This window comes from Pelodiscus sinensis, chromosome 4 (assembly GCF_049634645.1).
Source record: "Pelodiscus sinensis isolate JC-2024 chromosome 4, ASM4963464v1, whole genome shotgun sequence".
In the NCBI taxonomy this organism is placed as follows: domain Eukaryota; kingdom Metazoa; phylum Chordata; order Testudines; family Trionychidae; genus Pelodiscus; species Pelodiscus sinensis.
In genome coordinates this window covers 100949296-100975195 of record NC_134714.1, presented here as the reverse complement: position 1 = coordinate 100975195, position 25900 = coordinate 100949296, and the positions used below count along the sequence as shown (strand labels likewise).

Sequence of the window (25900 nt, the reverse complement as noted above, 5' to 3'; positions counted from 1 at the left end):
CAAGTGTGAGGGGGGGCGATAGAAGGGTAGGAGTGGGATCCTGCTTATTTGGCTAATCAGTTAAATCTAAGGTTGTACCGGTTAACAGATTGACTGGGACAATACATCCCATTTCTTTCAGTCACATAATCTGTGCCAAGCTACACATGGCCACCAGGTTCCCTTTCACCAGGAACACAGAGGGAGGCTCCCGTGGGTTTGGGCTGGTGATATGGAAGAGAATAAGCAGTAAATTACACTACTTTTCTCAGGGAAGTCCCACGTCCCCGAGGAGACTTCAGAGGCAGCTCCTAGCTACAGTGGCCGTATATTGTACAGTTAATTTTCTTTCACCTTCATTTGATTTATGTGGGATAAACAAGCACTGGTTCAGTGACACTAGACTCAAGATACACTCATTTCTTCTTTACCTCATCAGCTGGCCTCCTACGTAGGCAGTGGGGATTGAACTGGTTGACATGCAGCACATGAATGGCACATTTAATACTGAGATGATGCAGCTGGCTGGTGACTTTGAGAAAAAGAAGGTCATTCTGAAAGAGGAACAGCCTGGGTAAGTGACACAGAATAGCACTACACAGGAACCATACACAATATTTTATCCCCTTGAAAAATAAAAAAAGCCAGGTTCCAAATGTGCTGTGACATTTGAATGTTCCAAAGAAATCCAGGTTAAATCAATGGTAGGAAATCCTGTGAGAAAAAGTGGCATCTTACTAAAATTAATCTATCAATCTAGAAGACTGTGGGTCTATTAAGTAGAAACTAGACATGGGAGTGTTTCTCAGTTGAGTAAGACAAAGTCCATGCTGGGGCCATTACTAAAGCCACATTTAAATAACGGGGAATGCATCAAAGTTCTAGCACAGTCTCTTTGATCAGCATCAACAAAAATATTCTTCTGAGAACAGTGCTAACCAAAGTTACATAATGGACTAATGCCCAGTGGAACTATACAATTGGGTTATAACAGCTGCAAGATAAAAAGAAAAATCTCTATCAACCCTAGATACGGAAGCATTGTTAGAGACTTACAGATTTAAACAGATCTATAACTTGTATAGTAATTATACCAATTTGGTTCAGGCCTGACAAAGAACTGGGTTCACTCACTGCTGGCCTCCACTTGCTAAATATCATCATTATCTAGTGAACAGGATAAATACCCTGACCTGCACACACTGTAGATCATTATACTCTTACACATACTATGTGGCTACAGAAGCTTCAGGAGGTAGCTGAGTGAGTCTGTTACAGAAAAAAAACCAACAAATGGTCTGGTAGCACTTTATAGATTAACAAAACATGTAGATGGGATCATGAGCTTTTGTGGGCACAGCCCACTTCTTCAGATGACCAGAGTTATGACTTTAGGATGTGCAGACCCAAAGAGGGAGAGGGAAAAGGAGAGGAGGGAGAGAAAAAAAGGGGGGGGTGGGAGACAGGGAACTAGGGGGAATCAGTAAGTATCTGAAGATTGGGTAGTTAAAACGAAGCAGATAAGAATCAAAGTCAATTGATAGTATCCTTCCTGACAGGAGTCTATACAAAGAACTGTTTGCACCTTCAATGTGCCCAAACCAACTTTCATCATGATTGAGTCCATTAGCATGTGAATTGAATTTGCGGATGAACTTTAATTAGACTCTGACTTCCTGCATGGCCCCTGACTCATGACCCCTGACTTCCTGCATGGCCCCTGTCCGCAAGAAGGTGTGCTGGGCTGCAGCCACAGAAGGATGTACTGGGATGCAGGGCCGGCTTTAGGATGTGCGGGGCCCAATTCGAACCACTTTGGCGGGGGCCCCCCACATCCTCCACCTGGATTTTTTGTTGAGAAAAACAAACAAACAAACAAACAAACACACCCACACAACAAACCACAACGACACACAAAAATCACATCAGAAGTAGATCTGATCAAAATGTAGTTGAATATTTTAAAAAAAAATGCCATCCTTTATTATGCAAAATTCTACACAAAATTAAATCCGTTGCCTTAAGTATAGGTCAAATATTTTCAATTGCAAACTATCCAATTTTTTCAATAAAGTTTAAAGTTTGATTTTTAAATAGTTACCAGAGGGCGTTGCAGTTTTCTGTTACATTGATTTACTTTTTAAATAGCAAAAATTGAGTCTTTGTTAAGAAAGTGTCAGTTCTGTGGTCAAATTCCAGGCCTTAGTGATTTCAGCACCAATGATTTCATTAGGTAATATGGTATCTCACCACCATTGCCTCCTTTGCACTGCCCTTTCAACACATTGCCTGCATGTTGAGTCCAAGATCAGTCTAGACAAGATTTTATCAGTGATTTTTGCTCAAGCGATCACTGAGACAAGACAAGGACTCTCAATTGATTCTAGTCAGCTCTGCCTTTAAACACTGGATGAAAAGTGTCAGATATAATTGAGGACTCCCAAATAGACTCTACACCACCAGAAATAAAACCTCTTTCCATCTTTTGTGACTTTCAGTTAGATATGACTCACTATCCTCTGCTTAGTGTTCAAGTTATGGTAGACCCTAAGCCAAGTCATATTAAGTTCAGGTCTTTTAATCATACAATATGGATAACAACATTTCATTCTCCCAGCTCCAAGTTTTAAGTGAATTTCAACCCAAAAGAGCCAGAAATGATCACCTTGACACAGCAAGTGTGTCTACTGATCTCTGTGGCAAAGTAAGTTGTCTATATAAATAAGGTCTGCTCCTGAAGCCTTTTCCTACAGTTGATTAACAGATGGCAGTAGACAGCTCATTCAGACCACTGGCTGATAATAGTCAGTCACCCTGACCAGTCATTAACCATAGTCATGGACTCACCCTACTCTCCATTGTCTCTATGATTCTCTGATGACCTGTGACAAAAAAGGAAGGCGGAAAGGAAACTGAAGGGAGAGACCTCTCTAAATTCACCAATCAAAGAGCAGTATTGCCAAACCAAAAATCACAAGGGACGCCTACACAAAGTTATGAGAATGGTCTACAAATCATAAGATATTTTAAAAAGAAAATATGTTGGATTTTTATTGGCCTTTTGTTTGAGAATTTAGGGTTCATGTTTAAAATTTTCCTCCTTAGCTGTAAGGCCCAAAAGTATAGAGAACTTTTTTTTAAAATGAAAGCTGAGATTCCTACATAATAAACTGACTCCAGACCTTTAGAAAAACACCAAATGTTTTGAGACTCATGGTAAAACAATGGAGGAATTCTTGTGAGCCCATGCTTTGCCCACAGTATAAATAAAAAAACAACAACAACAATATTTTCTCCACTAAACATCCTTATGAGATACTGCAAATGGTGAACTGAATTCAACAGCTCCTGATATGAACAGGTGTCAACCTAGTTTTTCATATTTGAGATGGGTTACCAGGAATCATATATGATAATATGAAATCTTTCCACTCTCAAGTCAGCGTATTCACAAAGCACCTATAATTTTGATCCATTTTATATTATTTTTCCTCCCAGGGGCAACTGACCCTCTGGCCCCCTCACTACACCACTACCCCCACTCCTGCAGATCTATCATCTTATGCATGTGCAAGATCTATGAAAGCCATCCCATGACTCTGCAGTTAGTGTCTGTGGCGCCTGCTTCTGGGTGGTGTCTCAATGCTGCCACATTCACCTCCAAAGAGGAGGTTTCCCAAAGCAGGCCCTTGCTGCTGACTCCCAAGGCATCCACAGGTCCAGTCTCCTTTCAATGGGCCCACTTCCCAGAGCTCATTGATCTTGGATCTGGCTTCCATCCTCTCTCCAACCCCCATCAGAACTACTGTGCCCTCCTGGCTTAGGAAATGAATAAATAGGAGAATTGGAAATTAACCCACCCAGTCTCACTTCCCCTAGGCAGGGAATGAGCCTACATTAGGCCCCAGTTGGAGTATCATGTCTAGTTCTTGGTGCCACATTTCAGGAAATGTGGAGAAACTGGAGAAAGTCCAGAGAAGATCAACACAAATGATGAAAGGTCTAGAGAACATGAGATATGAGGCAAGGCTGAAGAAATTAGCTTTGTTTACCTTGGAAAAGAGAAGACTGAAAAGGGACATGAGAGCAGCTTTCAAGTATCTAAAACAGTATCATAAGGAAGAGGAAGAAAAATTGTTCTGCTTGGCCTCTGAGGTTAGGATGAGAAGCAATGGGCTTAAATTGCAGCAAGGGAGGTTTAGGTTGGACATTAGGAAAAACTTCCTGCCTGTCAGGGTGGTTAAACACTGGAATAAACTGCTTAGTGAGATTGTAGAATCTCCATCACTGGAGATATTTAAGACCAGGTTAGACAGACACCTGTCAGGGATGAGCTAGGGCAACTCAACTTTGGAAGCCCCAGGGGCCACACTGATACTTACAGAACATGCTGAGGGCCTCAACTTAAGTGTGGTTGCATATGCAAGCAAATATATACAAATAGCTTCTCTCACGCTGACAGGCATGAATACAAAGATTAAGGCAAGATTACACAACACACAGGCCCCATTTAAGTCAGTTCTGCTGATATTAACAAAATGCAATATTTAACCAATTTCTACCCATGTGACAGCACTTTTCCTGAGCAATGACAGTCCAAGAATTTAACTACTAAAACACATCAACAGAAGATCATTACACTGACTACTTTTTTGCTTTGGCTCCCACTCGCCGGCCACGTGTTGATCCCCACATAAATCCAAACTGCACCGCGGGTCGCAAACAAACTGGCCATGGGCAGCATACCAAGTTATTAATAAATATTTTTAAACCTTTACCTTTTCTCTCTGCTGCCATGTCTCCTCTCCTTGCTCCATCGGCTCGCCTGGTGCCTGCTGCCCCCCAACTCCTCACCCTCCTCTGCTGTCCTGACTCCTGCCCTTCTCACTGCCCTCGGCCCTCCTGCGACCTGCTCCCCTCCACCAGCCCTTCTCTCCTCCCTGTGCCCACTCCTCCAGTAGCCCCACTCTGATCATGTGAGCTACCCCTCCTCATCCCCTCTTCTAACACCTCCATTTCCTCTCTCCTCTGGTGCTGGTCCCTCCCCTGCAGGTGTCTGCCCTTCTGCTTCACCCCAAAATCTCCTGGCACCTGCACCTTCCCTTAGCCCTGCACCCTCCTGGTGCCTCTCCCTTCCCTTACTGCCCCTGCCCCCTTTGCCCTCTTTTTCCCTGATGCCCACCCCCTCACCACTTTCTGCCCCATTCCCTTCCTGCCCCTGTGCTCTCACACATGCCTTGCTCCATCCCCACCTTTCTCATGCCCACTCCTTCTTTCAGCCTTCTCCCAGCACCTACCCCTCTAGCCCCAATGCCCTTCCCCTCTCTTCTCCTCTCCCAATATCACCCTGTCCCCCCTCCCACTGACACCTCCCCTCCTGCTCTTGGGCCCCTGGCATTTGTCTCTCCTGCACCCCTGTCTCTTGGTGCCTTCTCCTCCCCCCGCACAAGCCTCTTCTCCTTCCACCCCTCCCCCTCCGTCCCTCTGCCTCCGCCCAAGCCTAAGCCCCTTCCTTCCTCCCTCCCCCCCGCCACTGCCGCCACCACTGCCGCCGCCGCCACCACTGCCGCCGCATAAGCCCATTCCCTACCTTCTGCCTTCCACGTTGCGGTTGCGGGGCCGGGACCTGCGCTCAAGCCCTGGAGGATGAAGCCGGAGCCAGCAAGGCCCCACAACGTGGCCTCCCAGGATTTTTAAAATCCTGGGCCATGACGTCACACCACGTCACGTCATGGCCCGGGCGTCCTCCCCGCCCACGTGCAATGCTGCACATGGGCAGCAGCAGGTGGCCAGAAGGAGCCGCGCACGGCAGGGGCCGAAGGGGATGCTCTGGGGGCGGGGTGGGAGGATGCGCAGGGTGGCCGGCTGCGGGCAGAGCCGGGGAGAGATCCAGCTCCACATAGTGGAGCAGGGCCCCGGCTCTGTAGCTCGCTGGCCGGCACTTCTGGGTTCAGGGGTGCAACCAGGGGAGAAATATCCCAGAACTTCTGACCCCAGCTGTAGCCTTGCAAACCAGTGTGCAAGTGGCACGTTTCTTTCCCCCAAACAGTTGCCAATAAGGAGCATGTTGCTAATATCTGAATGCTATTACTGCTAATGTTAATGGGTTGGGACTGGCAATATGTTGCCATTGATGAGACATGGCTAATGTCAGGACTGCTTTTAAGCAGACTGTACTGTATTTGTAAGATGGAAGGTTCAGCATCAGTCTGAATGGAGGGAAAGCCGTGTTAGGTAAGCTATCTTACCACAGTTAAGTACTGCAACATTCTCCCATCAACTCTGGATTCGTGAAACTGATCTTTGTACTGTGGCAAGCCGATATCATCAAGCCATCCTGAAAATATAAAAAGAATGGAGAAAACAAATCCAGATTTAAAAAGTCTTTTCATATCCAAGAAACAATTCTTGGAGACGAAATTCCATGTTCTCTGTGCTTTCACTCATACTCAGGGTCCCCTGACCCCCTTCAGAAACTCATGTGTCACCTATTCTCTTTTTCACTCCCCTTTCAACGTTTTCTGCCCTCCCTTTGTCAGATAGCTGGAGGCAGCTCCCCCCAAAACCCACAAATGGCATTCTTGAAATGTTTTAGAGGACAGAATAAATGGCTGAGAATGTCACACAGTCCTCCTCAGGGTGGTTAAATTGGAAGAGTTGCTTGATCTCTGAGGTATTTTTAAGCTGAATTTCTGTTGCCTTTTCCTCAGTCCTAAATTTAGCTAAGGTTCAAACTTCCAAAGAAATAAAAAAGTAAGCGTTGACAACATAAAGCATATTCATTGTAAATGACATTCAAAAAGGCCAAACTTCTAAAATATAAATCTCTTCTACCAATTAAATCTTCCTACTGTCACTGTGGTACAGTATGTTTAGACACTCAATCCTCTGACTTTAATATACATTTCCATGAAAAGCTCTCATTCACTGTGTCCAAGAAACACTTGAAACATTTTCATTACTTTTCAATTGAGGCAAAACCTCCAAAATCTCTAGTCCCAAAGTTCTACAAGCACTTACGTGTCACCCAGATATGATCTAGTTGTGCAGACTTATCATCCTGTTTTGTATTTATTGATTTAACAGCCAAAACTAATTTCTTCCTGTGCAGAGGATGTTTTATTCCTAGTTCCTGTAATAAAACCAATGATAACGAATAGTTTGTACGTGGTGCCATACATGTGAGAGAAACTGATTTTAGTTTTTGCTACATAAAGACGACTATACACCTTTTTGAATTAGCTGCTATATTTTGATGCTTGAATCTAAATGTAGCTAATGGACTGATACAATAAAGGACCAGCCATTTACATCTCCCTTATACACAGCAACAATTCCAGATTTCTTACCTTTTCCATGTCCTGAGGTGTTGCTGTTAATAACATGTGGCCAGAAGTCACCCACTGCCGTGCAAAAATGACATACTGACCAAGACCGAAGTCCTCAAGCCAGTTACAAACCCTTTCAGTGCTCCACTGAGCAAAGGGAGCATTGTTGTCACTGAAAAGCAAAATCCCAGTATTAGGATCACCTGAAAGAGAATTAACTGGCTCTTCAGAAAAGCCTTCTAACCTGGCAGTGGGAGGTTAGTAAATGCTTTCACAATAGCTATATTTTAAATCACGTCACTTTTAAATATATTTTTCCAGCTTCCATTAAAAAAAACCCACCCCATAGCAAGTAGAAAGTTGGAGCCTGATCCTGCAAGGTTCATTGTCTTTAGTTGATAGCACTGAGAAATATTTAAAAGACAATAAACAAATTAACTTGAATTCATGGCTTATACATGGCTTTGATCTTCTTTGAAGAGCAGCCAAAAGGTGCATTTGTATCAGGGTCTCTGTGATTTGGTTCATACTCTGTTCTCTGTATTGCAGTAAAAAGAACTGACACCTAGCTTTGGAGTACATAATATGGCAAATATACATTGCAATACAGAGAATGCTAATCTGAACGTTCTTACATAGTTTTAGTTCTACCTACTCTTGAAAAATTCAGCAGAAGAGAAAGGAGAGAAGTTTCCATGTGGGGAAAGTTAAGATCGAATCCTTGACTACGAATCATCCTATACCTCAGAGGTGGGCAATAATTTTTGACCAGTGGCCACATCAGAAATGTTTGACTCTGGAAGGGGCAGGGCCTCAGGCTGAAGGGGCAAGGCCAGGACACTTCTGTGCTTCTCCACCCACAGACCCTGATTGGTTGGGAGTGGGGGAGTATGCAAAGTCTTGCCCCCTCCCCCCCGTCTTCCCCAGGGAACCACCAGCTGTTCTGAACAGCTGGCGGTTCCCTCTAGGTACCCGTGTCCCTGGCAGTGGGAGGAGACTTCGCACTCCCTCCACCCCCAGGTCAGTCAGGCCTGAGGAGGGGGAATATGTGAAGTCTCTCATGACAAGGCCTCCATGGGCTGGATCAACCCACTTGGGGGGCCAGATCCAGCCCACGGAGACCCTTTTGCCCACCCCAGTCTAGTTCTTCCCAAAGCAGGGAATGAAAAGGAGTTCATGCTTCATTTGCTCTCTGTTACAAGAGCAGTTATGGCTTCTCAGACTTTCCAACCAGAAGCTCAATACCTCCTGCAACTGCAACAGTGCAAAGAGGATGCATCAGAAATACCCTTCCTAGTTATAGTGAAATTCAATTGTTGTGAAGTAAGCTGGCCTACACTTCATCACAGGAGATACATTCCGTTCAAAGATACACTGAAAGTAAAAGTGATTACCTCTTCTGCCCCTTTGTTTCCTTTGATCTAGATAATCGAGGTCCAGCTGTTGCACGGAGACCACCTCTTCGAAATTCAGCTAAACCTAGATCGTCTGTGTGGAAGTTACCTGACTGAGTTCTTCTTATTCTGTACAGAGAGCAAAACACCATGTATTAGAGCATGACATCCAGCATTTCTATTTAATCCATAAAAGGGATATACACAGAAAGGCACCTTAGCTCTCCAGTAAGCCCAAAACATTTATACTAAAGCTGGAGAGAAGCTATGGAACTCACCAATCATGTCAGCTTTGTGTAAGTTCCAATGAAACTTTTAGATCTGGCTATTACACTTATTAGCGGGAATCATTTAATAATCTTTTCTTGAGCAAATGATGAAGGTTGCAGAGACGATTAGATAAGGCAGCTAGTCCAAACCACGTGAAAGCAAAGTGCTCTGCGAGTAACGCTGCTCAGTCCCGACACTGTACCCCAAATAGTCGAAGTGCCTGGACTCAGACTACCAAACAACTGGTGGCTTGGAAAAGACAAGTGTCTAACAGGTTAAGACTAAGCCTGTATTTGCAACTTTTGCCTTCAGACATGGAAGGCATTTTAAAAAAATGGTAATTAAAGTTTTTGGCTTCCATCCAACGTATGACATTAATAAATTAGAGAACTTCTCCTTCGTACAGTATGTCTGTTCCTAGATTTGAGGAATCTATTACCTCAGTCTGAGCCATACATACATACCTGCCCACGTGGACATACAGAGTTGCTGGTTTTGCTTATTGCATTTGACATTTTGTTTTATTACAGGTACAGATTCTCTAGCTCTTCTAGAACATGATGTACACTGAAAATGTTGTGATCTGAAATAGTTTGATAGGACATGGATATGGAATGAAGAAGATCTTACTTTCCCCATATTTTCCTGATGCCTTTTGGACTCCTTTTATTTTCTGGAGACAATGGAGACTGTGGACCTGATTCTCTTCCAGAAGAAAGGGGTGAAAGTTCCTCTAAAATTATTGTACCATCCATATTCTCTGTCTCTCCTGAGATAAATACAGTAGCCAAGTTATTTATTAAACTACATGTCCATAAAGTACAAGCTATTTATCTAGAAGGCAATGTTTCACAATGGCTTTAAAAATTGAATTCATTCACTAAACAAATGCAACTATGCAGAAAGTGAGTATACACACAGTCAGACAAGTTAGACTAATTGTGAAGTCTGTGAATCACTTAGCAAAAGCTTGAGTGTGTAACCCCATTTATTTTCACCTCTGAAAGTCATATAGATAGTTTACAGCTAATTCAAGAAATCCACTAAAAGCCAAATTCTGCTCTCAAGTACACCAGTACTTTCCCAGTAAAGTCACTGGAGTACAATACAGCCCTTGTCTGTGAGAAGAGACACAATTTGTGTCACAGTAGTGTCACTGATTAGGAAAGTTCCTTAAATAGAAGTACAGGTTGAACCTCTCTAGCGGTATGTCTACACTACAAAGTTAATTTGAACTAACAGACGTTAGTTCGAATTAACTTTGATAGGTGCTACACATGCAAACCGCTAGTTCGAACGTAATTCGAACTAGCGGTGTGCTTAATTCGAACTAGGTAAACCTCATTCCACGAGGACTAACGCCTAGTTCGAATTAAGTAGTTCGAATTAAGGGCTGTGTAGCCACTTAATTCGAACTAGTGGGAGGCTAGCCCTCCCCAGCTTTCCCTGGTGGCCACTCTGGGCACCACCAGGGAAACTCTTCTGCCCCCCTCCCGGCCCCGGAGCCCTTAAAGGGGCACGGGCTGGTTACGGTGTCCGTGCCAGGTGCAAGCCTGCCAGCACCCAGCCAGCAGACCCTGCACCTGGCATGGCTTGAGCCAGCCACCCGCTGCCACCCAGCCCTCCGCCTCTTCCCGGGACCAGGCTGGCGGCTCCCGGGAGCCTGCCCGGGTCCTCAAGAGGCGGGCGCCCGCCTGGTCTAGTGTGGACATCGTGGACCTCATCCACAACCTCCGCACTAGGCACAGGAAAGTGGCCGTCTAGGGCAGGATAGCTGCCAGCCTGGCCACCCAGGAGCAGGTGTGCATGAAAATCAGGGTGGTCCAGTGAGACCCCCGACCTGAGCCCTGAGGTTAGAATGGCCGTACTGGGTCAGACCAAAGGTCCATCTAGCCCAATAGCCTGTCTGTCGACAGTGGCCAACACTAGGTACCCTGGAGGGGTTGGACCGAAGACAATGACCAAGCCATTTGTCTCGTGCCATCCATCTCCAGCCTTCCACAGAGGCCAGGGACACCATTTCTACCCCCTGGCTAATAACACTCCATGGACCCAACCTCCATGACTTTATCTCACTTCTCTTTAAACTCTGTTATAGTTCTAGCCTTCACAGCCTCCTGCGGCAAGGAGTTCCACAGATTGACTATTTGCTTTGTGAAGAAGAACTTTCTGTTATTAGTTTGAAGTCTGCTACCCATTCATTTCATTTGGTGTCCTCTAGTCCTTCTATTATGGGAACTAATGAAGAACTTTTCTTTATGCACCCTCTCCACACCACTCATGCTTTTATAGACCTCTATCCTGTCCCCCCTCAGTCTCCTCTTTTCTAAGCTGAAAAGTCCCAGTCCCTTTAGCCTCTCTTCATATGGGACCTGTTCCAAACCCCTGATCATTTTAGTTGCCCTCCCCTCTCCCACCCTCTCTCTTCCCCTCTCCCACCTCCTTTTCCCAGTCTCCCCGAGTTTTGTTCAATAAAGAGAGTTTCTATTTTTGAACACACGTGTCCTTTATTTTGTACATCAGGAAGGGGGGGCTAGGGAGGGGTAAGTGGAAGGGGGTGAGGGAGGAATGGGGTACAAGCCCCCAGTGGGGAGGACTGGGGTGGCTCTGTGGTCTCCTCGGGGTGGAAGCTTTCCTGTAGTCCACCGATTGACCCCCTCCCCCCCCCCCCGGATGGCAGCCTGTGGCAAGTGCAGCCAGGCTGATGGCCGAGTGCTGTGATGTGCCGAGTGTGGGCACTCAGGGCACTCCAAGCCAGGACTGCTTTGCAAGTGGGGAACCCCTGAGAACTGTCTGTCTGGGGTGGGAGTCGGGTCCCTTTAAGCGCAGCCCTCGGCTAGCCTGAGACAGCAGCTCCATGATCTAAGTCCTACTCTGATGCCCTGCCGGCACTGCTTCCGGCCATCCTTAACCTTGGTTCAGGGTCTCCTCAGTGTGGACATGCTAGTTCGAATTAGCAAAACGCTAATTTGAACTAGTTTTTAAGTCTGGATGCGCTAATTCGAATTAGCTTAGTTCGAATTAACTAATTTGAACGAAGTTAGTTCGAATTAGCGCTGTAGTGTAGACATACCCTAGTACAGCAGCCTTGGGTCCTGACTGGTGCCAAACCAGAGAATTTGCTGAACCACAGGAGGTCAGTATTGTCTATCAGCATTACCAACACTTCCACTGCTTACTGGGCTTTCAGAAGACATTTAGAGGTAAATTAGAGCTAAGTAACAGCACAAAACAAAGAGCCAGGGCTGGTGGTTGTTTACAAACTTTATAGGTCTGCTGGAAACTTGGCCAGGACATCTGGCTAAGTAAAATCCTGGCAGACCATGGCTGTAGCTGAACCAGAGATTGAACTAGAGAGGTTCAATCTGTAACATCAGTCATACAGTAAATAGCATTTAGTGCAATGCATGGCTGCCACCATGTGGGGTGTGGCTGGATCAGATGTTTAAAGATTAAGGAAAACAATGAGGGGCCTAAGCAGACTTGTCATAGCGGCTCTATGTTGCTTTAATGCAATCAGTCTCATTAACAAACAGGAGCTGATCTGGTCAATGCAATTTATATCTTGCCTGTAGTTAACAAAATAGTTCATAGATACTGGCAGCACGGCCCTCTGGTGGACAGATGATCAGAACTGTCCAAGTGCATGTTATAACAACTTCTAATTCCCTCTGATTGTAATAATGAAGTCTGAGGTGATCCTTATGTGTAGATTCAGGGCCAAATAATGGAGTTATGCCAGTAAAAAATTTGGATCAATCTGACAATGTGAAATCCTGATTGGTCAAGAAGTGCCACAAGAAACTTTTCTATAGTGAACGTTTCACACATTTGTGAAATCATGAGGAACAGTGTTATAGGCAAACTCACTTTCTAGTTCACTTGTCTAATTCTAGAGTTATTTTAATTTTCCTGACCTTCCATCTTAGAAATGCCGTCAGAAAGAAATGGAAACAGGGCTAAGGTTTGTTGCAGTTGTTACTTTTACTCTTCCCTACATCTTTCCTAGACATTGGAGTAACTGAGCAACATGATTAAATATTGGTTCCAATCCCAGCTGTGGGGGAGAGGGTACTTCTATGGAAAAAAAGCCCCATTTAGACTCAGGGACAAAGCTGTCTCATTCGTAGGACAAAGTGGGATGGCTGCTCCAGGCCTCGAAATTTGGGAGGCCTCATGATGGACGCCCCAACCGTCCTATGGACAGGAGAGACCCCAGGGGATTACGGGGCCTGGCATGGGATGGCAGCATGGGTTCTCCCCCACACTCACCTCTCTTGACTGGTTATGCTCTGCTTCTCTGTGGCAGAGGGATAGGGAGTGCCCCAGCCTGAAAGTGACCCGCTTCTCACCACCGTGGAGTAGCAGGGTGCAGTGGGCAGGGCGTGTGGTGCAGCAGAGTGGAACAGGCCACCGGATAGCTCTAGCTCCCTGCTGCTGCAGAGTGTGTGTGTGTGGGGGGGGGGGGCGGGGGGAGGGAAGGGGTTTGGTGGGGGGGGCGGGGCTGTGCAAAGGCAACCTCTGCTGTCACCCACAGTCCCTCAGGTTATGTTGCTTGGGGAAAGCGAGCAAGGAGGCAGAGCAAGAGCGGAGCACAGGCAGAGCAGGGACAGGGATGGGGAAGGATTGAACGGAGCAGGGGTGGGGTGGAGAAGAGGTAGAGTGGGGGCAGGGCCTGTGGCAAGGGAGTTGCCCTGGGCCTCACACCTCAGATTTACACACTAGATCTTGAGTACCAGATTTCAATCTTCTTATAATATCATACATCCAACAAAGTGGATTTTTGGCCACGAAAGCTCATGCCCAAATAAATCTGCTAGAGTATGTCTACACTAGCTTGTTAATTCAAGCTAGGTAGGCAAATCAGGCAACCAGAGTTGCAAATAAAGCCCGGGATTTAAATACCCCGGGCTTTATTTGCATGTTCCCCTCCGGCTGCCATTTTTAAATCACCCTTAGTTCGAACAAACTGCCCGCGGCTACACGTGGCAGTTTAAAGTTAATCCGAACTAAGGGGGATTTAAAAATGGTGGCCGGATGGGAACATGCAAATAAAGCCCGGGGTATTTAAATCCCGAGCTTCATTTGCAACTCCGGTTGCCTGATTTGCCTACATAACTTGAATTAACGAGCTAGTGTAGACATCCCCTGCGTCTTTAAGGTGCCACAGGACTCCTCATTGCTTTTTGCAGATACAAACTAAGATAGCTCTCCCTCTGATACTAATCTCCCCATCGTATGCAAGGAAAAACCACAGTGGCTTCAATGGGAGTTTTGGCACAGGAAAACAATCTTTGACTTTAAGTCCCTGAGAGCAGGACCTTTTTCACTGTGTTGTACAGTACTTGGGACAATGGTGTCTTGCTTACAGAGTAGATATCAATAGTTTGCTGTCAGACTGGGAGCGTGTATCTAGTGCTATCCTGCAGTGGTCAGTCCTAAATCCTGTACTATCCAATATTTTCATTAATGACTAGAATGGATAATGGTGGGTATGCTTATAAAATTTGCAGATGGCACTGCATTGGGAGGGTTAAGAAACATTTTGAAACACACAATCAGAATTCAAAATGATGTTGACAGATTGGACAGTTGATCTGAATTCAACAAGATGAAAATCTATAAAGACAAATACAAAGTCTTTCACTAAAGAAGGAAAAATCAAGCACACAACTACAAAATGGGGAACAGACTTCTGATAATGTAGGGATTTATAGTGCATCACAAATTGAATCCATACTTCAAGTATGGATTGGATAAATGGACTGAAAGATGGATAGAAAGCCCAATGGGTAGTGATCAATGGCTTGATGCTGGTTGGTGGCTGGTATCAAGTGGAGTGCCAAGGGGTTGGTTCAAGGGCTTGAACTTCTTTATTTCTGTCCTGGATGAGGGGATGGATCGCACCTTCAGCAAACTTGCAGATGACACCAAACTAGGGGGAAGAGGTTGATATGTTGGAGGGCAGGGATAGGGTCCAGAGTGACGAAGACACATTGGAGGATTGGGCCAATAGAAATCTGATGAGGTTCAACAGGGACAACTGCAATCCTGCACTTGGGACAGACGAATCCCAAGCACTGCTATAGGCTGGAGACCGACTGGCTAAGCAGCTAGCTATTCATCAGAAATGGACCTGGGGATTACAGTGGATGAGAAGCTGGATATGAGTCAACAGTGTGCCCTTGTAGGCAAGAAGGTTAATGGCATATTGGGATGCATTAGGAGGAGCATTGCCAGCAGATCCAGAGAAGTGGCAATTCCCCTTTATTTGGCACTGATGAAGCTACATCTGGAGTATTGCGTCCAGTTCTGCCCTCTGCTCCGCATTACAAAAAGGATGTGGCTGCATTGGAGAGGGATTCGGGGGCGGGAGCTCATGACCTGTGAGGAAAGACTGAGGGATTTGGGTTTGTTTAGTCTGCAGAAGAGTGAGGTGGGATTTGATAGCAGCCTTTAACTTCCTGAAGGGAGGTTCCAAAGAGGATGGAGAGAGGCTGTTCTCAGTACTGACGGATGGCAGAACAAGGAGCAATGGTCTCAAGTTTCAATGGGGGAGGTCTACGTTGGATATTAGGAAAAACTCTTTCTCTAGGAGGGTGGTGAAGCACTGGAATGGGTTCCCTTGGGACATGGTGGAATCTCCATCCCTAGAGGCTTTTAAGTCTCGGCTTGACAAAGCCCTGGCTGGGATGATTTCATTGGGATTGGTCCTGCTTTGGGCAGGGGACTGGACTCCTGACCTCTGTGATTCTGGCGTGTATTAACTAGAGTGTCATATGTAAGACATTGGAGGAACGGTCGTGCCCCACTCTATTTGGTTTTGGTAAGACCTCACCTTGGGTGTCACATCTTAAGAATGGTGTGGAGAAACTGGACAGAGTCCAGCAGAAGCAATACAAATGATTAAAAGGTTTAGAAAATCTGAGGCAAGGTTAAAAAACTGGGCATGTTTAGTCTGGAGAAAAGGAGACTGAGGAGGGACCAAATAACACTCTTCAAATATGTTAAGAGCTGTTTTAAAGAGGATGGTGATCATTTGTTCTTCATGTCACTGAAATAATGGGCTTAATCTGTAGCAAGGGAGATTTAAATAAGATATTAGGAAAGACTTTCTGATATAAGGGTAGTTAAGTTCTAGAATAGGCATCCAAGGGGAACTGTGAAATCACCACCATTGAAGGCTTTTAAAAACAGGCTGGACACACACTTATCACAGATGGTTTATGGTTATTTGGTCCTCCCACAGCACACGGGGCTGGACTTTAGGCCCTTCCGGCCCTACATTTCTATGATTCTGTAAGACTGGAGTTTGTAGGCACAATCTCAACACAAATAGCAAATAATAATCAACTGATCAATTTTTTTTGCATAAAGGGCAAGTTTATATAAAAGCATTTGTATTAATGATGTTTATAAGTTTGTAATTAATATTTAATATCTTAACACTAAGGGTACGTCTAAACTACATGCCTCCGTCGACGGAGGCATGTAGATTAGCCAGATCGGCAGAGGGAAATGAAGCCGCGATTAAAATAATCGCGGCTTCATTTAAATTTAAATGGCTGCCCCGCTCTGCCGATCAGCTGTTTGTCGGCAGATCGGGGCAGTCTGGATGCGACGCGCCGACAAAGAAGCCTTTCTTGATCGGCACAGGTAAACCTGGTTTCACGAGGCATACCTGTGCCGATCAAGAAAGGCTTCTTTGTCGGCGCGTCGCGTCCAGACTGCCCCGATCTGCCGACAAACAGCTGATCGGCAGAGCAGGGCAGCCATTTAAATTTAAATGAAGCCGCGATTATTTTAATCGCGGCTTCATTTCCCTCTGCCGATCTGGCTAATCTACATGCCTCCGTCGACGGAGGCATGTAGTTTAGACACACCCTAACTTCTTAAGAGATTTTGCTTTAATAAGAATCAGATTTTTCCAAAGCTCTCATCATTGGCTGCTATCATGGCTTCCAAGTTAATGGGTCTTTTACCAAATTTCAGTGGAAGGAGAACGAGTCCATTGTTGAGTACTTCTGAAAATCCCATGCTAAGATTATGCCTATATTTAAAATGATATAGGGCATAGCTGAAGAACTATAACATTTTATTGCTATCACTACCAACAACTAGGGGAGGGGTTCTCCTGCCACTATAGTTAATCCTCCTCTCCAAGAGTTGGTCAATGGAAGAATTTTGCCAATGACCTAGTGCTGTCTATACTGGGAGGGAAGGGGGGTTAGGCGGGCATAGCTATGTCTTGGGGTGAAATTTTCACCTCCCCGACTGACACTTATCTGCCAAAATAAGTTCCCAGTATGAACTAGACTGAATACTTTAAAAAGAAAAGCTGCTCTATTGTTTCAGGATTGTACTTGCCTAATTAGGACTTCTAACATTCACTAGCATTTTTAAAAGGAGAAAAACAGAAAAGAATGCAGGAAAATTCATAGTAGGTTACAGTTGCATCTCGATTGGATACAGTACCTAATATCGGTGCACTAATACTTCTGATGCGATCTTCAGTCATTCCAAGCAGCAGATAGCCAGAGGAAGAAGCAAAGATGATGGGAAATCCAGCAAAATGAAGTTACAGAAAAGCAAAGAAATAAATAACCAAGCATCAAAGGTGGTGAGGGGTGGGGAATGACAGAAAGTAAAGTTACACTGTAAATGAAAGTGGATTTGCAATGGCACATATGAACCCTAAAAAGTTCTGCACAAATTGTTAGGTAAAATGGAGATGACTTTTTTTGTTTATTACTAACAATACTTTATTTTTACCTCATCTCAGTCAACTGTAATGTGTTGCAAACCTACTGTACAGCTTGAAAACCAACAAACATCTCAGAATGAGAAATCCCAAAGCAACATGGAATTAATTAGAAATGGGGAAACTGAGATCAGTGGGAAGAGTGGGTACTCAGCATATTTAATAATTAGACTCCATAATTAGGACCTGATCTAGTAAAGCACTTAAATATATATGTAGCTTAAGTGATTTGATGAAATGGAGTCTTAAATCCATATATAAGCAATCAACAGTGAGATGATCATAGGCACAAAGGACATGCAGGTACCTAGCCCCATTAGCAAATTCCATTTCAGGTATGTAACTTTAGGCCTTAATACAATAAATACAAGCTTAAAACAGACAACAATTTGCAAAGAAGCTACAACTTCTTCCAAATTCAAAATTGGATGTGTCTCTTTTTCCCCTAGTAAATTAATCTTCCTCTCCTTAGTATCAATATGTTACATGCGATATACACTGTTAACAAATTAGACCACATTTCATGCTAGTTAGACTGTTCCCAAATAATAAAATACATCTTTTTAGTCAGATTGTTAATATCTTGTGGTGTGTCTAGACTACAGGGTTTTGTCGACAAAAGTGGACTTTTGTCGACAAAACTATACCTGCGTCCACACTGCTTTTGAGTTATGTCGACATAACGTTGAGAAAACTCAGCAGTTTTGTCGACATATGTAAACCTCATTCTACGAGGAATAACGCCTTTTGTTGACAGAGTTCTGTCGATAGAAGGCATTGTTGCATCTACACTGTTCTTTGTGTCCAAACTGTTATGTCGACAAAGCGGCTTGCTTTGTTGACAGAACTGGATGTAGTCTAGATGCTCTTTGTCGACAGAAAACTTCTGTCGACAAAACCCTGTAGTCTAGACGTACCCTTGGGGTAAAGTAAATTCTTCAAATAACTTTCTTAGTCAACTGTTTTGTAGCTTGTCTTTATCTTAGCTTGACTAGCTGTTTTGTTTATCAAAAGAGGTGAAAGCAATAGAGTTCCCAGGAAGGCTATGCATTGAACAATTATTACTTATTATTCCCAGAACCGTGAGCAAGTGGGACTTGAACTAAAATCCAAATTTCAACCAACAGAAATTTGTTCCCCACTATAATCCCCTGCCCAAATATCTATTTTTTCATTGCTTAAAATGATTTATCTAACATCCAAGGGTGTGTCTACATTGCACCGTTATTTCAAAATAACAATGTGAGCATCTAAACAGCCATTCCATTATTTCATAATAATTTCAAAATAATGGACATCTTATTCCGAAATCTGTAAACCTCATTCTATGAGCAATAATGTTTATTCCGAAATAAGGCATTTATAGACACTCCACTGCTGCTATTTTGAAATAGCCCCTCACCAGGGCCATTCTACGTTATTCCTCCCCAGTGCCTCCTGGGATCTAAATCGAGATAGAACATCCACATTAGAGAAGCCTGCCTCGGACTAATTTTGAGGTTTCCCTGCCATGTAGACATGCTATTTCGAAATAAGCTATTTCAGAATAACTCTTCCGGAATAGCTTATTGCAAAATTAGCGTGCAATGTAGACGTACCCCAAGAAAGTGATGCTAACAAAGTTTTTACCATTCAGCATAATAGAAATCAGTACTGTAGAGTCATTTTTTACTTTGCAATGGGCTAAGTTTATGCATCATTTTGCTTTCAAGCACCTACTTAAAAAAGAACAGAAATTTCATTTCTGGACCCTCTACCTGTAACAGCCCACTGTTCTAGCTTAAAGGAATATAAAACATTTGCTACATCTGCTGGATTTCATAAAGGAGTTTGTTTATATTTATGCACAATTGGTCAAACACAGCAAAAGATGAATACTTACTCAGGCTCAGTGCACTGTTGTCTTCATTGTCATTCATTAGGGAAGTAGGAGTATTGTATGTTCCATGATCTCCATTGTGTGTGGGTCGAAGAAGTTTCCCTGGTAAGGTCTGATATTTGCTACTCTTTGCATATGGTTTATTCTGTATTTTTTTTTAAAAAAGAAGATATTATTTGTATAACATTTGTGATATAGGCCATTGTGTTTATGCAAGGAAAAAGCTATGTGAAGGTCACAAACAGTTTTTAAAACCATAGTTTTCTCCTAAAAGTGAATCAATTTAAAACACAAGGGCTGCGTCTAGACTGGCATGATTTTGTGGAAATACTTTTAACAGAAAAGTATTTCCGTTAAAAGTATTTCCGCAAAAGAGCATCTAGATTGGCATGGATGATTTTGCGCAAAAAGTGCTTTTGCGCAAAAGCATCTGTGCCAAGTATAGATGCGCTTTTGCGCAAGAAAGCTCCGATGGCCATTTTAGCCATCGGGCTTTCTTGCGCAAAAAATTAATGTGCCTGTCTACTCTGGCCCTCTTGCGCAAGTATTCTTGAGCAAGGGGGCTTATCCCTGAGCAGAAGCATCAAAGTATTTGCACAAGAAGCACTGAATTCTTACATTAGAACGTCAGTGCTCTTGCACAAATTCAAGCGGCCAGTGTAGACAGCTGGCAAGTTTTTGCTCAATTGCGCAAAATCTTGCCAGTCTAGATGCACCCAACATGTTTTTCTAGCTAAAGGAAGTGTGTGTTTTTTATAAAAGCTAGAATGCTTCCCCTCTCCACCACCCAGCCTCCAAATTTATAGTGGATTGCTCTGTTAACATGTAAATTATTGTTAAATACATTGCATTTATTTTGTCATTATAATTAATTTTTTTGCCCTTCTTTTCCTCTGCATACTCTCTGGTCCATATTTCATCCTGTTTTTCCATTGTTATTTCCTCTCTCTTCTTCTCTATACATTCCTTCCAACCCTTGCACTCCCCCAAAGAACTGCACCTTAGTAAACTGTGAATCCAGAAGCATTTTTATCTAATTTAGGCCAAGTGTAAATCACCCATCTCTAGTATGTAAATGTAAAAATAAAGATGCAAAACAGAATATCAAACAGAAGACATATTTTCATGAAAACTAAAGTTAGGTTAAAAACCTGCATTTTTGTAAGAAATAGCGGTGTCTTGGTATGGACACTATTATGAAACTTGTATACAAAATTATACTAAATAATTAAATATGGTTAAAATATTTTTCATATATTTTATATAACTTGCACTAACTTTTTAAAAGATTAGTAATAGTTTTAATATCACTTTTTAGGGAGAAGCATGGACTAATTTATACTTCAGTCATTTCTGTTTAGAATGGTTCCATTAATTCCATTAAATATTCCATATAGTTTTTGCCTCTTTCATACTAGATCGGGGACTACACTTACACCAAGCCATAGTTCTACTCTTAGGGTACATCTACACTGCACTGTTATTTCACAATAACGGTTGTCATTCCGAAATAACAATGTGAGCGTCTACACAGCAATTCCGTTACTTCGAAATAACAGATGGCTTATTCTGACTTCTATAAATCTCATTCCACGAGGAATAATGTTTCTTCCAAAATAGCTATTTTGGAAGTGTGTGTGTGGATGTGGCACATAGAGTTATTTAAAAATAAATGGCCTCCAAGAAATCTCACAGGTGCTCTGCTGGCCACTCTGCCCATACTCATCAGGACTCTATAGTTCCTCTTCCCCTGCAGCCCTTAAAGCTGCAGCCACAGGGGAAAGGGCTTACAACAGGAAGCTAGCTACAGATTCCAGCCACACCACAGCTGCCACAGCAATCAACAGGCCACCATGGCAGACCTTCAAGCCCACCAAGAGCCCTCCACCATTCCCAGGGAGCTGTCTGATGGCTCCCAGGAGCCGTCTGATGGCTCCCAGGAGCCTGCCAGGTACCGCAAGAGGCATGCACTGTCCTGGTATGAGACAGAGATCCTGGACCTCAGTGAGGTTTGGGGTGAGGAGGAAAACCTCCAGGATCTCCACTCCAGATGGTGCAATGCCAACATTTATGATTGCATGGCCAATAGCCTGGCCACCAAGACCACATCCGGACCCAGGAGTAGGTCCAGATGAAAGTCAAAGAGCTCTGACAGGGCTACAGCAGAGTGAGGGAGTGCAGCTCCTGCTCAGGGGCAGAACCACACTCCTGCCCCTATTATCAGAACCTGCCCTGCCTCTTGGTGGGCAGTGCATCCCCTTCCCCACCTGTCATGGTTTACTCAGGGCTGGAGACGCCTATCGTTGCTTGCCAAGGCATTAGAGCCGGTGATGTGGAGGAAGAAGAAGAAGAAGAGGACCTACTATCACCTCAGTGACACTGGAGCCAGTACCCGATGGCCTGGATGTTTTCCTAGGCATCCTCTGAGGCCGGGGAGGGAACATCAACATTACCTTATTTTTCTCACACAGGGTGAAGGTGGCAGACAGAGAGGGGTTGGGGTGCGCTCTTAGCTCGGCCTTCTCGGCCTGGGGAATCATTCTGCAGTCCATGCACATGGATGTACGTGGTCACATCTGGGTGTCCCGTTGTGTGAGGGTAGGGGCGAGCCAGGCACACAGCTCCAGAAAGGTGGCCTTACTCATACGGAAGTTTTGGAGCTACTGCTGGTCATCCCACTGCTCCACCACCAGGGGGTCCCACCTGTCGAGACTGGTGTCCAGCTGCCAGAAGTAGCGGTGCACAGTGGGGTGCAGCTGGAAGAGCTGTGCTCCCAGACAGAGGTTGAGGGTCTCCTCAAGCAGATCGAGGTCATGTTCCTGCAGGGCCTTGAGGGCAGCCTGCAGAAACTGCAGCACTACAGTCAGGGGCCATCGCATGCCCAGAGGCAGCTCTGGCTCCATAGCACGGTGTGCTGTGGTGTCCAAAGGCTGGGCAACCAGAGCACACACTGCAAATGCTTTGCTGTCCCTCAGAGAAGTAGGGAAACAAGCAGAAGAAGCTGAGAAATGGCTGTCCTGGGGGTCCCTTTAAGCACTTGTCTCAGGTAGCCTCAGGCAACAGCTCCAGGAACCAACTGATGAACTAATGCCCTGCCTGAACTGGTTCCGGGTGGCCTTAAATGCGAGATTTTGAAATAGCTAAGTGCTATTTTGATGCACTTTTTGTGTGTAGACGCACTATTTCGAAATGAAGTGTTCCGGAAGCTAAATTCTGGAATAGCTTATTCCAAAAGGAGTGTGCAGTGTAGATGTATCCATAGTGGTAGGGCCTGTTCTTGACAGTAAGCGTTCACAGCACAAGGCTGTTAAAACACGGATATCTAATATATTGTACTGAAAGTGAGCAATACAAAGGGACCATTTGCTTTTCTGTTGTATAGGTTAAGCTAAGTATAGTAAAACATTGAATTTTGCTATAGCAAATCTTTGTAAGATTACCTACTCTGGCAGGCCAAATTCTCCTACATCATGACTGATTAGAGCAATACAATAGAAACCACGGCTACTACAAATAGATGGAATGTCTTAGATATACAATTATACCACAAGAGTAATGTGTAATTTATTTCACACAGCTATTGTACTTAAGTGTTATTTTCACTGTTTTGCTAAATCCTTTCCTATGCCTCAAACTAATGAGAATAAAAGAGAGAATATAAACTGTTGCTGTGAGTTGTATTTTCTACACAGAGGGTCTTATTTGGCTCACACTGAAGTCAATGCAATTTTTACCATAGATTTCAATGAGAGTTGGATCAGTCTTAGCATGTTTGTCCATTTTCATGGATTAAAACTAGAATAGACCACTGTTATCATTTAATTTGACCTCCACTATAAAACAGGGCAAACAACCTCATCATTAATTTTTAGAGCAAACTGAAAACTCCTATTTGAGCTAGCTATCACAGCTCTAAGTCAAGACTATAAATCTGTCTAAAAGAGACCAAACGATGGAGAATCCATCCCATGCGTAGGTAAATTGTTCCAATGATAAATTACCTTCAGTGTTCTAAAACTGCACTGTAATTATTTTCTGAATTTGTGTAGCTTCAGGTCTCCATCACTAGATCTCTTTATGCTTTTTCTGATAGATTTAAGAGTGTTTAAAGAACTAATTTTATTTTCCTTATTAGAATATAGAGATTTTCTTCCCTCCCTTTTTGAATTGTCAGTACTTTATAAAAATAATTTATGAGAATCTGAATGAAAAGTGAAAAAGTAGCCCCTCCATCAATGCACAATCATAGAAGGCAAATGTTAAAGGAGTATACAGTCAATATACCTCTTGTTCTACAACAGGCTCTACTGGTTTCCCGTCTACATACTATGGAGTTGCAGGGAGGATAATTTCAAAGTTTGATGGAAAAAAGTAACAGACAAATGTTAGTATAAACATACACACAACACAAAATAACAGTTTTAGTCTGATTTCTAAGCAATGATTCTATTTGAAGACAGTAAGAGGTCCATTCTCTCCTCATTAAATAATTTATAGCTCATGTCTTTCCCCACCCACTTTACCAAAATGATTACCATCTAGGTTCTGTTGAGGTCAATGGGCTTTTTGCTTTCAACATGCACAGAAGGAGGATTTCCCTTCACTTCATCCCACACTTACTTATTGCTTTGATCTATCATCTATTTAAGAGACCACAGCAATATAATATTACATAATGATCTAGGATAGGAAGTGAAGAATATCTTACCTAATTAAAGCTGTATGAAGAACTTAGGTAGGAATGTAATTATGCAAACAGTACTTTGACCGGGTCAACAAGACTAACTTCTAATTTAAAAAAAGAAATGCATAGGGATCTTTAATTGTTGCAATCAGAAAGGACCCAAGACTTTAGATTGCATGTAAATTATTGCACCTTCAGCAACAGAGTACCCTTAGTATTGTCTGTTACTGCCTCAGTGGAAGAGTATTGACTATTAAGGCCCTAATCAGCAAAGCAAGTAATCATATACAGTACTTAATTTCAAACTACAAATAATCCCATCCCATTTTTCAGCATAGCAATTAGTACATAGGCCCCCTGCTTTCCTCTAAATTAATCATGCACTTAAATGTAAACACATGTTTCCATGCTTTGTTGATCTGGGTCTTAAACTCACTAATGCAATTTTCATACCATCTTGGTTTCTCCTCCAAATACTGACTAAGCACACTAGTGCTTAGCTTGTCAGACTTCAGTAACAGTATAGCCTTTTAAATTCTACAATGAACTGAAAATGTTAATGCTTGATTCATTTACTGTATGTATTACAACACTTAAAGAGCAAACATAATAAGTTTGTTAGGTTACATTTGTATTAAACCAAAAGACGCACAGAAAAAGTTTTAGGAAGATCTAGAAGAAATTTTTGAATTAACCATATTTTTACTAGATATGGATACACTAACACCATTTAAAAAGGATATATTAATGTGCAGGGATAAATAACATTACACAAACCTAGTAATTGTGTAATATAAAAAAATCAAGAAAACTCTGGCAAAATTAAACTGATAGTGGGAAAAAAATCTAAATTTAGCGAGTAAAAAAAATGATCCAATTGATCATATTGAAATAAGACGGAAGCAAAGTGAAAAAGAAGACAACTGAAATACATTTAGCCTTGGCATTAACAACACTGCTCTTGTGTTTATGTAACAGCAACACCAACTTTAATAATGCCATTTATATCAGAAGTCTAGCTTGGGAAGTAACAAATATATTTAAAAGCAAGCAATCCAACCACAATCCCGGACAAAAGTCGTACTCCATGTTTAGCAATTAAATTTATTTTTAAATTGTGACCTAATTAATAGTTTAAACGGTTTGTTACAGGTAAAGTACTCACAGTTCATAGGACTTTAGTTATTTAAAAAACACATAAAACAAGTGTGTTTAATTGTGTTTAAGGTTAAATTCATGTAAGTTTGAAAAAAGCATTGTAATTGGCTAAGGTAAAATTATGCAGTGAATAAATACTGTATAATGTCATAAAACAGAATTGGCTAATGATGATCAACCAGTACCCTCTAAAAGCTTCTTACTGTACATTTAAGGAAATAAGAGTGAATATGCTCTCAGTGTAAGATCCTGAATTTGAAGAATATGTTATGAAAATGGAATGCTTTTATGAATTCAGTGTAATGGTGAAGCCTAAAAAGGTCAGATTCTGAATAAAAACATCTACTTTTAAAAAAGAAAAATATGTAAAAAATTATACTGTTTATTTATAGAGGAGCTCAGTGAATAACTTTTGTTATCATGTGTCCTGAAATTTAAAGGCATATG

The 25900-nt window shown here is 43.0% G+C and overlaps 1 protein-coding gene across 14 annotated transcripts in view; it reads right to left on the bottom strand.

Moving 5' to 3' along the window:
* The window catches only part of PPFIBP2 (PPFIB scaffold protein 2), a 247702-nt gene that overhangs the window by 10973 nt on the left and 210829 nt on the right, over window positions 1-25900 (bottom strand). For 12 of the 14 annotated variants that reach the window (XM_075927828.1, XM_075927829.1, XM_075927826.1 and 9 more), the window contains 9 exons: window positions 23896-23937; window positions 19615-19756; window positions 17447-17479; window positions 9602-9740; window positions 8702-8830; window positions 7329-7479; window positions 7000-7111; window positions 6228-6316; window positions 411-533 (listed from right to left, as the gene is read on the bottom strand). In XM_075927828.1, the coding sequence (XP_075783943.1) occupies window positions 411-533; window positions 6228-6316; window positions 7000-7111; window positions 7329-7479; window positions 8702-8830; window positions 9602-9740; window positions 17447-17479; window positions 19615-19756; window positions 23896-23937 (960 nt within the window). The remainder of the gene's footprint in view (window positions 1-410; window positions 534-6227; window positions 6317-6999; window positions 7112-7328; window positions 7480-8701; window positions 8831-9601; window positions 9741-17446; window positions 17480-19614; window positions 19757-23895; window positions 23938-25900) is intronic. The other 2 variants (XM_075927830.1, XM_075927832.1) reach the window with 2 other exon arrangements.